This window comes from Entelurus aequoreus, linkage group LG07 (assembly GCF_033978785.1).
Source record: "Entelurus aequoreus isolate RoL-2023_Sb linkage group LG07, RoL_Eaeq_v1.1, whole genome shotgun sequence".
Lineage (NCBI taxonomy): Eukaryota > Metazoa > Chordata > Actinopteri > Syngnathiformes > Syngnathidae > Entelurus > Entelurus aequoreus.
This window is the reverse complement of record NC_084737.1, coordinates 8,971,058-8,983,289: the sequence shown is the minus strand read 5'-3', so window position 1 is coordinate 8,983,289 and position 12,232 is coordinate 8,971,058. Positions and strand designations below refer to the sequence as shown.

General features: G+C 38.6%; 1 protein-coding gene across 2 annotated transcripts in view; it reads right to left on the bottom strand.

Moving 5' to 3' along the window:
* plxna2 (plexin A2) overlaps positions 1–12,232 on the bottom strand; it is a 470,104-nt gene that overhangs the window by 160,593 nt on the left and 297,279 nt on the right. For both annotated transcript variants that reach the window (XR_009826713.1, XM_062052547.1), the window contains exon 6: positions 9,545–9,668. Coding sequence is in view for 1 of the 2 variants with exons in the window: in XM_062052547.1 (XP_061908531.1) it covers positions 9,545–9,668 (124 nt within the window). In the remaining variant the exon portion in view is untranslated. The remainder of the gene's footprint in view (positions 1–9,544; positions 9,669–12,232) is intronic.

The window sequence follows — 12,232 nt, the reverse complement described above, 5'->3', positions numbered from 1 at the left end:
CTTGGCCACTAATACACCCCCATACCATCACACATGCTGCCTTTTACACTTTCACCCTAGAACAATCCGGATGGTTCTTTTCCTCTTTGGTCCGAAAGGACACCACGTCCACATTTTCCAAAAAACAATTTGAAATGTGGACTCGTCAGACCACAGAACACTTTTCCACTTTGCGTCAGTCCATCTTAGACGAGTTGCGGCACAGCGAAGCCGGTGGCGTTTCCGGGTGTTGTTGATAAAAAAACGTCGGCTTTGCATAGTAGAGTTTTAACTTGCACTTACAGATGTAGCGACCGACTGTAGTTACTGACAGTGGTTTTCTGAAGTGTTCCTGAGTCCATGTGGTGATATCCTTTACACACTGTTGTGGCTTTTTGATGCAGTACCGCCTGAGGGATCCAAGGTGCGTAATATCACGGCTTACGTGCAGTGATTTTTCCAGATTCTCAGAACCTTTTGATGATATTACGGAGCGTAGATGGCGAAATCCCTAAATTCCTTGTTGAGAAATGTTGTTGTTAAACAATTTGCTCAGGCATTTGTTGACAAAGTGGTGACCCTCGCCCCCGTCCTTGTTTGTGAACGACTGAGCATTTCACGGAAGCTGCTTTTATACCCAATCATGGCGCCCACCTGTTCCCAATTAGCCCGTTCACCTGTGGGATGTTCCAAATAAGTCTTTTCTCAACTTTCTCAGTCTTTTTTGCCACTCGTGCCAGCTTTTTTGAACACATGTTGCAGGCATCACATTCCAAATGAGCTAATATTTGCAAAAAATAACAACGTTTTCCAGTTCGAACATGAAATATCTTGTCTTTGCAGTCTATTCAATTGAATATCATCTCAAATTTGCTGGGTGTGCTCTATAGCCCGGAAATGACATTATGTATGTATGAGTATTTGATGTACAATATTTGTCAAAGTCGTGTTTTCATTGCTTGCTTCAAGGGTGTGTGAGGATTATTCTAGTAGGTTGGCACTGTGATATATGCTAACACATTATATATATATATATATATATGCACATATGCAGATGCTGGCGTTTGAAGTGGTTGTCAGGAGAGTCGGTGACACGGGCGCTTGAGGACTCAGCCTATAAATAAGCAAATATAGATTTAGATGTCATGTGATCGCGCTCCGCAGCCGGAGATCATCGTCGTGTCGTGTCGCCCTCGTCTTCCTCCTTTTGCGGCGCTCCTATTTGGGCCACGCTCGCTGTTTGAAGTTTCCCTTTTGTGCTTTTTGTTCCTCCCCATCTGCCTGACAACTAAACGCCGGCGGGCCGCTGGGAGCCGCCAGGCAGCCGAGCAGCTTAACTGGCGGCGTCCCTCGTTAGCGAAGAAGCGGCCGCCGGTGATCTTGAAGATGGCTCCGATGTCGCTCGACGTGAACTTGGAGCCATTCCAGGCGACATGACGCATAAAAGGCTCGCGGTGAGAGACGGTTTCTACAAAAGTTGTCAGGTTGTGTAAATGAAGTGAAGTGAAGTGAATGATATTTATATAGCTCTTTTCTCTAGTGACTCAAAGCACTTTTACATGGTGAAAGCCAATATGTAAGTGACATTTAAAGCAGTGTGGGTGGCACTGGGTGCAGGTGGGTATAGTGTCTTGCCCAAGGACACAACGGCAGGCGGAAGCGGGGATTGAACCTGAAGCCCTCAAGTTGCTGGCACGGCCACTCTACCAACCGAGCCGTACCGCCCCGATAGCCTGAATGTAAACAAATGCCATGGGTGGATCTACACCTGACATCCACTGTAATGATACCAAGTACAAGAGCGTATTTAGTCCATACTACTTGTTGTCATCATCCATCCATCAACTATTCATGTTGTCATCATTCAGCCATCAACTATTCATGTTGTCATCATCCATCCATCAATTGTTCATGTTGTCATCATTCATCCATCAACTATTCATGTTGTCATCATCCATCCATCAACTATTCATGTTGTCATCATCCATCCATCAACTATTCTTGTTGTCATCATTCATCCAGCAACTATTTATGTTGTCATCATCCATCCATCAACTATTCATGTTGTTATCATCTATCCATCAACTATTCATCTTGTCATCATTCATCCATCAACTATTCATGTTGTTATCATCCATCCATCAACTATTCATCTTGTCATCATTCATCCATCAACTATTCATGTTGTCATCATTAATCCATCAACTATTCATGTTGTCATCATTCATTTATTCATGTTGTCATCATTCATCCATCAACTATTTATGTTGTCATCATTCATTTATTCATGTTGTCATCATTCATCCATCAACTATTTATGTTGTCATCATTCATTTATTCATGTTGTCACCATACATCCATCAACTATTCATCTTGTCATCATTAATCCATCAACTATTCATGTTGTCATCATTCATTTATTCATGTTGTCATCATTCATCCATCACCTATTTATGTTGTCATCATCCATCCATCAACTATTCATCTTGTCATCATTCATCCATCAACTATTCATGTTGTTATCATCTATCCATCAACTATTCATCTTGTCATCATTCATCCATCAACTATTCATGTTGTTATCATCCATCCATCAACTATTCATCTTGTCATCATTCATCCATCAACTATTCATGTTGTCATCATTAATCCATCAACTATTCATGTTGTCATCATTCATTTATTCATGTTGTCATCATTCATCCATCAACTATTTATGTTGTCATCATTCATTTATTCATGTTGTCACCATACATCCATCAACTATTCATGTTGTCAACATTCATCCATTCACAATGCATTTTGTCATCATTCATCCATCAACTATTCATGTTGTCACCATACATGCATCAACTATTCATGTTGTCATCATTCATTCATCAACTATTCACGTTGTCATCATTCATTCGTTCATTCATTCATTCATGTTGTCATCATTCATCCATCCACTATTCATGTTGTCATCATTGATCCATCAACTATTCATGTTGTCATCATTCATTCATTCATGTTGTCATCATCCATCCATGAACTATTAATGTTGTCATCATTCATCCATCCACTATTCATGTTGTCATCATTCATCCATTCATTATTCATGTTGCCATCATTCATCCATCAACTATTCATATTGTCATCTTTCATCCATCAACTATTCATGTTGTCATCATTCAACCATCAACTATTCATGTTGTCATCATTCATCCATTCACTATTCATCTTGTCATCATTCATCCATCAGCTATTCATGTTGTCATCATTCATCCATCAACTATTCATGTTGTCATTCATTCATTCATGTAGTCATCATCCACTATTCATGTTGTCATCATTCATCCATTCACTATTCATGTTGTCATCATTTATCCATCAACTATTCATAGTGTCATCTTTCATCCATCAACTATTCATGTTGTCATCATTCATCCATCAACTATTCATGTTGTCATCATTCATCCATTAACTATTCATCTGGTCATCGTTCATCCATCAGCTATTCATGTTGTCATCATTCATCCATCAACTATTCATGTTGTCATCATTCATCCATCAACTATTCATGTTGTCATTCATTCATTCATGTTGTCATCATCCACTATTCATGTTGTCATCATTCATCCATTCACTATTCATGTTGTCATCATTTATCCATCAACTATTCATATTGTCATCTTTCATCCATCAACTATTCATGTTGTCATCATTCATCCATTCACTATTCATCTTGTCATCATTCATCCATCAGCTATTCATGTTGTCATCATCCATCCATCAACTATTCTTGTTGTCATCATTCATCCATCAACTATTCATGTTGTCATCATCCATCCATCAACTATTATTGTTTTCATCATTCATCCAACTACTAATGTTGTCATCATTCATTCATTCATGTTATCACCCATCCATCAACTATTCACGTTGTCATCTTTCATCCATCAACTATTCATGTTGTCATTCATCCACTCACTATTCATGATGTCATCATTCATCCCTCAACTATTCATGTTGTCATCATTCATTCATTCATTTTGTCATCATCCATCCATCAACTATTCACATTGTCATCAATCATACATTCACTATTCATGTTGTCATCATTCATCCAACAACTATTCACGTTGTCATCATCCATCCAACAACTATTCATGTTGTCATCATCCATCCATCAACTATTCACGTTGTCATTATTAATTAATTAATTCATGTTGTAATCATCCATCCATCAACTATTCATGTTGTCATCATCCATCCATTCACTATTCATATTGTCATCATTCATCCATCAACTATTCATGTTGTCATCATTTCATCATCCACAAGCATTTTTGTCTACAAAGCCCAAAAGCAGTGAAGTTGTCAGGTTGTGTAAATGGTAAATAAAAAGAGAATACAACAAATCCTTTTCAACTTATATTCAATTGAATAGACTGCAAAGACAAGATATTTCATGTTCACACTGAGAAACTTTCTTATTTTTGGCAAATATTAGCTCATTTGGAATTTGATGCCTGCCACATGTTTCAAAAAAGCTGGCACAAGTGGCAAAAAAGAGTGAGAAAGTTGAGGAATGCTCATCAAAGACTTATTTGGAACATCCCACAGGTGAACAGGCTAATTGGGAACAGGTGGGTGCCATGATTGGCTATAAAAGCAGCTTCAGTCGTTCACAAACAAGGACGGGGGCGAGGGTCACCACTTTGTCAACAAATGCCTCAGCAAATTGTTGAAGAACAACTTTTTTTCAACAAGGAATTTAGGGATTTCACCATCTACGCTCCGTAATATCATCAAAAGGTTCGGAGAATGTGGAGAAATCACTGCACGTAAGCGGCAAAGTAAAGTCCGTGACCTTGTTTCAGCTTTTTTGAAACATGTCGCAGGCATCAAATTCCAAATGAGCTAATATTTGCAAAAAATACCAAAGTTTCTCAGTGTGAACATGAAATATCTTGTCTTTGCAGTCTATTCAATTGAATATAAGTTGAAAAGGATTTGTTGTATTCTCTTTTTATTTAGCATTTACACAACCTGACAACTTCACTGCTTTGTAGTTTAGGCTCCTCTTTATGAAAACACACACAAAACATCTTGAAGACCTCTTTGTCTCTCTCTCCTTCCTGTCCTTTCTTTCTTTCTTTCTGTAGCAGCGTAAACTTTCCCCCCTCCATACTGTGATGTGGAATAAATACTTACTGAACAGGAAATATAAAATGGCTGCGGGGAAAAATTCCCAAACTTTTCCAAGCAACATAAGTCTGTGTAACATGAACAGCGTGAGGTTACAATATCGAGAATTTGAAAGTCGTTTTTTTTGTTTGTGTTCAAACAATTTCTCTCATGTTTAATTATGGACGGAGAGCGGAGACTTTAGTGAACTGACGCGAGTTTACTTTTATCCCCAAACGAACCAATCGGGGACAATTTTGGCGGAGATACTTGATTACAGCAATCAACGCCTTTTGTCCAACGTTGAATTCCCCGAGTAACCTCTCGAGCTAATTAGCCTCCCCGTGCCAGCGGGGGGGGGGGGGGGGGGGGGGGCGTCTGCATGGCGGATAAACACTCCAAAGTCGCCGCCGCACAAAGTCGCCTCGTCTCCCGAGTGTCGGGTCTTTTCGCCGTTTTCCAGAAGCAGGCGGCCTAATTGGCGTGAGGCGCGATAAAGGTGACTGGATTGTTTCCTCCGTGTTTTATTGCTCCTGGGCAAGAGGAGGCGTCGTCATGGCGATAGCTAACCCAGTGGAATTTTTTTTGGGTGCGGAAATTATCGCCGGAGAAATGTCAGATTTAAACAGCGATCAATATTAGCGGTTAGCTAAGAGGGCGTGGCTAATTTTCGTGTTGAACCGACATGAACCAACTCAACACTTCAATGTACCTCCAAATTAGGGTTGTCTCCATACCAATATTTTGGTACCGGTATCAAAATGTATTTCGATACTTTTCGATACTTTTCTAAATAAAAAGTGAAGTAATCTATTTATTTATATCTGCACCTTATTGATTTTTTTATCCTGCACTACCATGAGCTAATGCAATGACATTTTGTTCTTGTCTGTACTGTAAAGTTCACATTTGAATGACAATTAAAAAGTAGAGATGTCCGATAATATCGGCAGGCCGATATATGCGTTAAAATGTAATATCGGAAATTATCGGTATCGTTTTTTTTAATTATCGGTACCGTTTTTTTTTTTTTTAATTAAATCAACATAAAAAACACAAGATACACTTACAATTAGTGCACCAACCCAAAAAACCTCCCTCCCCCATTTACACTCATTCACACAAAAGGGTTGTTTCTTTCTGTTATTAATATTCTGGTTCCTACATTATATATCAATATATATCAATACAGTCTGCAAGGGATACAGTCCGTAAGCACACATGATTGTGCGTGCTGCTGCTCCACTAATAGTACTAACCTTTAACAGTTAATTTTACTAATTTTCATTCATTACTAGTTTCTATGTAACTGTTTTTATATTGTTGTACTTTCTTTTTTATTCAAGAAAATGTTTTTAATTTATTTATCTTATTTTACTAATTTTTTTAAAAAGTACCTTATCTTCACCATACCTGGTTGTCCAAATTAGGCATAATAATGTGTTAATTCCACAACTGTATATATCGGTATCGGTTGATATCGGTATCGGTAATTAAAGAGTTGGACAATATCGGAATATCGGATATCGGCAAAAAGCCATTATCGGACATCCCTAATAAAAAGGAAGTCTAAGTCTAAGTCTAAATAAAGGGGACGACAAAAAAATGTCATTATAGACTTTATTTGAACAAAAAAATGTTAGTGTACATGAAACATATGTTTATTATTGTCATTTAGTCCTTAAATAAAATAGTGAACATACTAGACAACTTGTCTTTTAGTAGTAAGTAAACAAACAAAGACTCCTAATTAGTCTATGCAGTAACATATTGTGTCATTTATACACCTATTATTTTGTACACATTATTTGGACAAGTGTGGAGAATATTTTAAATTTTTTCCCATCATGCACTTTCATGGATTTAAATAAGTGTATTTAATTATTTTTTTTTTTGCATTTTGCATTTTTGCTTTTTTTTTGCACCATGACTAAGGAAGGTTGTTTGGATTTTGTCTAGGGTTGTCCCAATACCAATAGTTTGGTACTGGTACTGGTACCAAAATGTATTTCGACACATTTCGATACTTTTCTTAATAAAGGGGACCACAAAAAGTGTCATTATTGTCTTTATTTTAACAACAAATGTTAGTGTACATGAAACATATGTTTATTATTGTCATTTAGTCTTTAAATAAAATAGTGAACATACTAGACAACTTGTCTTTTAGTAGTAAGTAAACAAACAAAGACTCCTAATTAGTCTATGCAGTAACATATTGTGTCATTTATACACCCATTATTTTGTACACATTATAAAGGACAAGTGTGGAGAGTATTTTATTTTTTTTCCCATCATGCACTTTCATGGATTTAAATGAGTGTATTTAAAAAAAAAAATTAGATTTTTTTTTGCACCATGACTAGGGAAGGTTGTTTGGTTTGTGTCTAGGGTTGTCCTGATACCAATAGTTTGGTACCGGTACTGGTACCAAAATGTTTATCGATACATTTCGATACTTTTCTTAATAAAGGGGACCACAAAAAGTGTCATTATTGTCTTTATTTCAACAACAAATGTTAGTGTACATGAAACATGTGTTTATTATTGTCATTTAGGCCTCAAATAAAATAGTGAACATACTAGACAACTTGTCTTTTAGTAGTAAGTAAACAAACAAAGACTCCTAATTAGTCTGCTGACGTATGCAGTAACATATTGTGTCATTTATACACCTATTATTTTGTACACATTATGAGGGACAAACTGTAAAAATGTATTATTAATCTACTTCTTAGTCTATTCTTCTGTTGTTTGATACTTGACATTAGTTTTGGATGACACCAGAGATTTAGGCATCGATCCGATACAAAGTAGTTACAGGATCATACATTGGACGGCGTGGCGCCGGTTGGGAGAGTGGCCGTGCCAGCAACCGGAGGGTTCCTGGTTCGATCCCCACCTTCTACCGACTTCGTCACAGTCCTTGAGCAAGACACTTCACCCTTTCTGTGTTATAACTTCACCTTTATCTTTACTTTTTACACCAAAATGCGTCCGTTCTCCCTTTTCTGTCTACACACTGTGTCTGCTTGTAAGTACTCTGTGTGTGTGCGCTGCCGAACATGCTCCTCTGCTGGTAAAACCAGCAATGTCGCGACGACGCGAACCGGTATAGCACCGTTTTTGATTCATTAATACCGCGATACGATACTAGTACTGGTATACCATACAACCCTACTCCAAATGCAAAAAACAAAGAGGAAAGCGTCATGCTATTGTTAGCATGCTAGCCCAACACAGATGTCACTTCTCCAATAATGTGGCTTTCTCAAGATAGTCAAACTACCTTTTTTGGGGGGGACAAAACTAACAATTAAGGCAATTGACAAATTCTGGTAGCTAATGCTAACTTGACAAGGCAGCAAGTTAAATGAAAAAACAGAATAGACATTTTTGTCAACTTGGTCCCCAAAAACGTTGTTGTTGTGTTGTAAAAATGAAGGTAATAATACATAATAATAACAATACAAATAAACATCAGTGAGATAATTATTTTACAAATAAAATATAAAACACGTTTGTATTATTTTATGAAAAACAGGTAGACCTTTTTGTCCAAATATTATACACATTTTTTTTAATATTTAGTTTACATTTTTGGAATATTTAAAAAATAATAAAAAATGTGTAAATAATTGTATTTCTTTTATTATCACTATCATTTTCATCCTTAGTACTTTGTATTTCATCTCTTTGAACATTGTCATAAATACCATTTTCCTAAAAAAAAATACTTATATATGTTTTTAAATGATGTTCATGAATAAGCGAAATGTGCCTTATTTTAAGGCCGACTCAAACTGAATTATTGTATGAATGCTAAAAAGCTAACGGTCATTAGCGCCAACGTTAGCATGCTAATATTAGCACATGGCTGGTATATGCCTCAGAGTCAAACATTTAGTTCCTTCAAGCATGTTAACTTTTTAGCACGTAAACGTTATTGCATGCTTTTTTTCGCCCATTTTGTTACTCAACGCTAACTGTTAGCACTTCGGTTCGGCCTTTTTTCTCCACGCGGTAACGGCAGGAGTCTCCAGCGTATGCTCACACACGTTTGGCCCCGAAGTTCGCCGGATCCGCTGCACCCGGGAAACTTTCGACGCCCACTCAGCCTCCCACACAAACACATCTTGGCGAGCGTGCAGACTTCTAAGGTAGCGAGCGAGCGAGCGTACGGGCGCTGAAACGCCAACACGAAGCTCTTATGAACCCTCCCCGCCTGCCTCATGTTTATGCATGGCGCACACAATCAAGACCAGGGAGTTATTGCAGGCCTTTTTGGCGTCCCTACGTGGGCAGCGGGGTATGTAGATGAGCCTGTTTATTCTTTTCATTAACGTCTGAGTGCTTTTTCATTATGTGCCCGAACTTAAAATGTGTGCAAACTTACTGTGACGCTGGGCTCGGACACTGCGATGCTGTCTGGGTGCACGGTGGCCTTCACACACTGGTCCAGAGAGGCGGCGAAGCGGTAGGGCTCGCCGGCACGGTCGCAGCGGTTCCTCTGGGAGCACCTGGGGAGGAGACAGCCATTTTGAAAGGTGTGCTCACGCTGAGGTGTGTCACTTCAACCCGAGAAATACAACTCCCGAGCAAGCCCCCAATACCTCAGAATCAGCGTCCTGTTTTTTGGTCTTTTTTTTAAATTTTTTACATCATAAATACATTTTTCGTGGATAAATAGCCCCCTGATATACAAATTAGGGTTGTCTGAGTCCATTTTGTACTGCTTGTCCCTCATAATGTGAACAAAATAATAGGTGTATACATAACACAATATGTTACTGCATACGTCAGCAGACTAATTAGGAGTATTGCCGTACTAATGAATCAAAAACGGTACATTGACATGGCTGGTTTTACCAGCAGAGGGAGCATGTTCGGCAGTGCACACACACACAGAGTACTTACAAGCAGACAGTGTGTAGACAGAAAAGGGAAAATGGACGCATTTTGGTGTAAAAAGTAAAGATAAAGCTGAAGTTATAACACTGAAACACTACTTCTAAATCACTAACCCTCGCCTCCATGGCGACAAATAAAGTATGTTTCTTACAAGTAGCGTTATCACTGGAGGACGAGGAATAGCTAAACATGCTTCACTACACACCGTAGGAGGATACAATAGCTCACCGGCGTCACAATGTAAACAAATGCCATGGGTGGATCTACACCTGACATCCACTGTAATGATACCAAGTACAAGAGCGTATCCGGTCGATACTACTATCGATATTTGTAATTTTAAATTCATATTATGTTTATAAAGTCAGTAAATACGTCCCTGGAGACATGAGGACTTTGAATATGACCAATGTATGATCCTGTAATTACTTGGTATCGGATCCATACCTAAATGTGTGGTATCATCCAAAACTAATGTCAAGTATCGAAGAAGAGAAGAATAAGTGATTATTACATTTGAACAGAAGTGTAGATAGAACATGTTAAAACAGAAAATAAGCAGATATTACTTCCTACTTCCTGACATCCACTGTAATGATACCAAGTACAATAGCGTATCCGGTCGATACTACTATGATTACATCGATATTTTTTATCGTCACAAAATATATATTTTTTTAAATACATATTATAGTTATTAAGTTAGGAAATACGTCCCTGGACACATGAGGACTTTGAATATGACCAATGTATGATCCTGTTTCGGATCGATACCTAAATGTGTGGTATCATCCAAAACTAATGTCAAGTATCAAAGAAGAGAAGAATAAGTGATTATTACATTTGAACAGAAGTGTAGATAGAACATGTTAAAACAGAAAATAAGCAGATATTAACAGTAAATGGACAAGTAGATTAATAATCCATTTTTTTACAGTTTGTCCTTTATAATGTGTACAAAATAATAGGTGTATAAATGACACAATATGTTACTGCATAGACTAATTAGGAGTCTTTGTTTGTTTACTTACTACTAAAAGACAAGTTGTCTAGTATGTTGACTATTTTATCGAAGGACTAGATGACAATAATAAACATATGTTTCATGTACACTAACTTTTTTTTGTTCAAATAAAGACAATAATGCCAATTTTTTGTGGTCCCTTTTATTTAGAAAAGTATCGCAAAGTATCGAAATTACTTTTCGTACCGGTACCAAACACTCTACATAATAAAAGTATGTAGGATTCATGCTGATATCGAATGGGATCGATATATCTATGAAGTTTCCAGTATGGGTGTGATATTGGAAGTGAACAAACGTGTTCAGGGACACCTGTGACTGTTAGGTCACTTTTTAGCTGATGAGTGGTGTTTCGTGACAAAGTGACATCACCCCCTAGTGGTGACATCACCCCCTAGTGGCCTGCTATGTAAATGACAGTCATTTCTCTCCTCTGCTAGCGCTAACCTTCAGCCAGCAGCGAGCCCACTCCCACACTCCCACACTCCCATCCACTCATTAAAAGTGTCTCCCCCATTAAAAGTGGGTGTTGTGGGCCAGCCAGCAGAGTCGGAGTGCTTCCTAGCGCCTCTAATTGGACTCCGGCGGGTCAGCCGCGGTCCACGGCGCGGCGGCTGATGGGCCGCTACGCAGAGCTGCGTGTGTCGGGGAGGCTGCAACACGCACACACACACACACACACACACACACACACACACAGACACACACACACTCCACTTCCTGCTGACTCGCAGCTACATCTCCATCCCACGGCCCTGAGCACAATTATGTTGTCAGAACTTGAGTACACACACACTGTACACACACACACGCTGCATGAGACCACACAAACTGTACACACACATGCTGCATAATAACACGCACAAACACTGTACACACACACATGCTGCATGAGAACACACGCACACACTGTACACACACACACGCTGCATGAGAACACACACACTGTACACACACACATGCTGCATGAGAACACACACACACACACTGTACACACACACACGCTGCATGAGAACACACACACTGTACCCTCACACACTGTATCCACACACACTGCATGAGAACACACACACTGTACACACACATGCTGCATGAGAACTCACATACTGTACATACATACACACACACATGCTGTACACGCACACACAC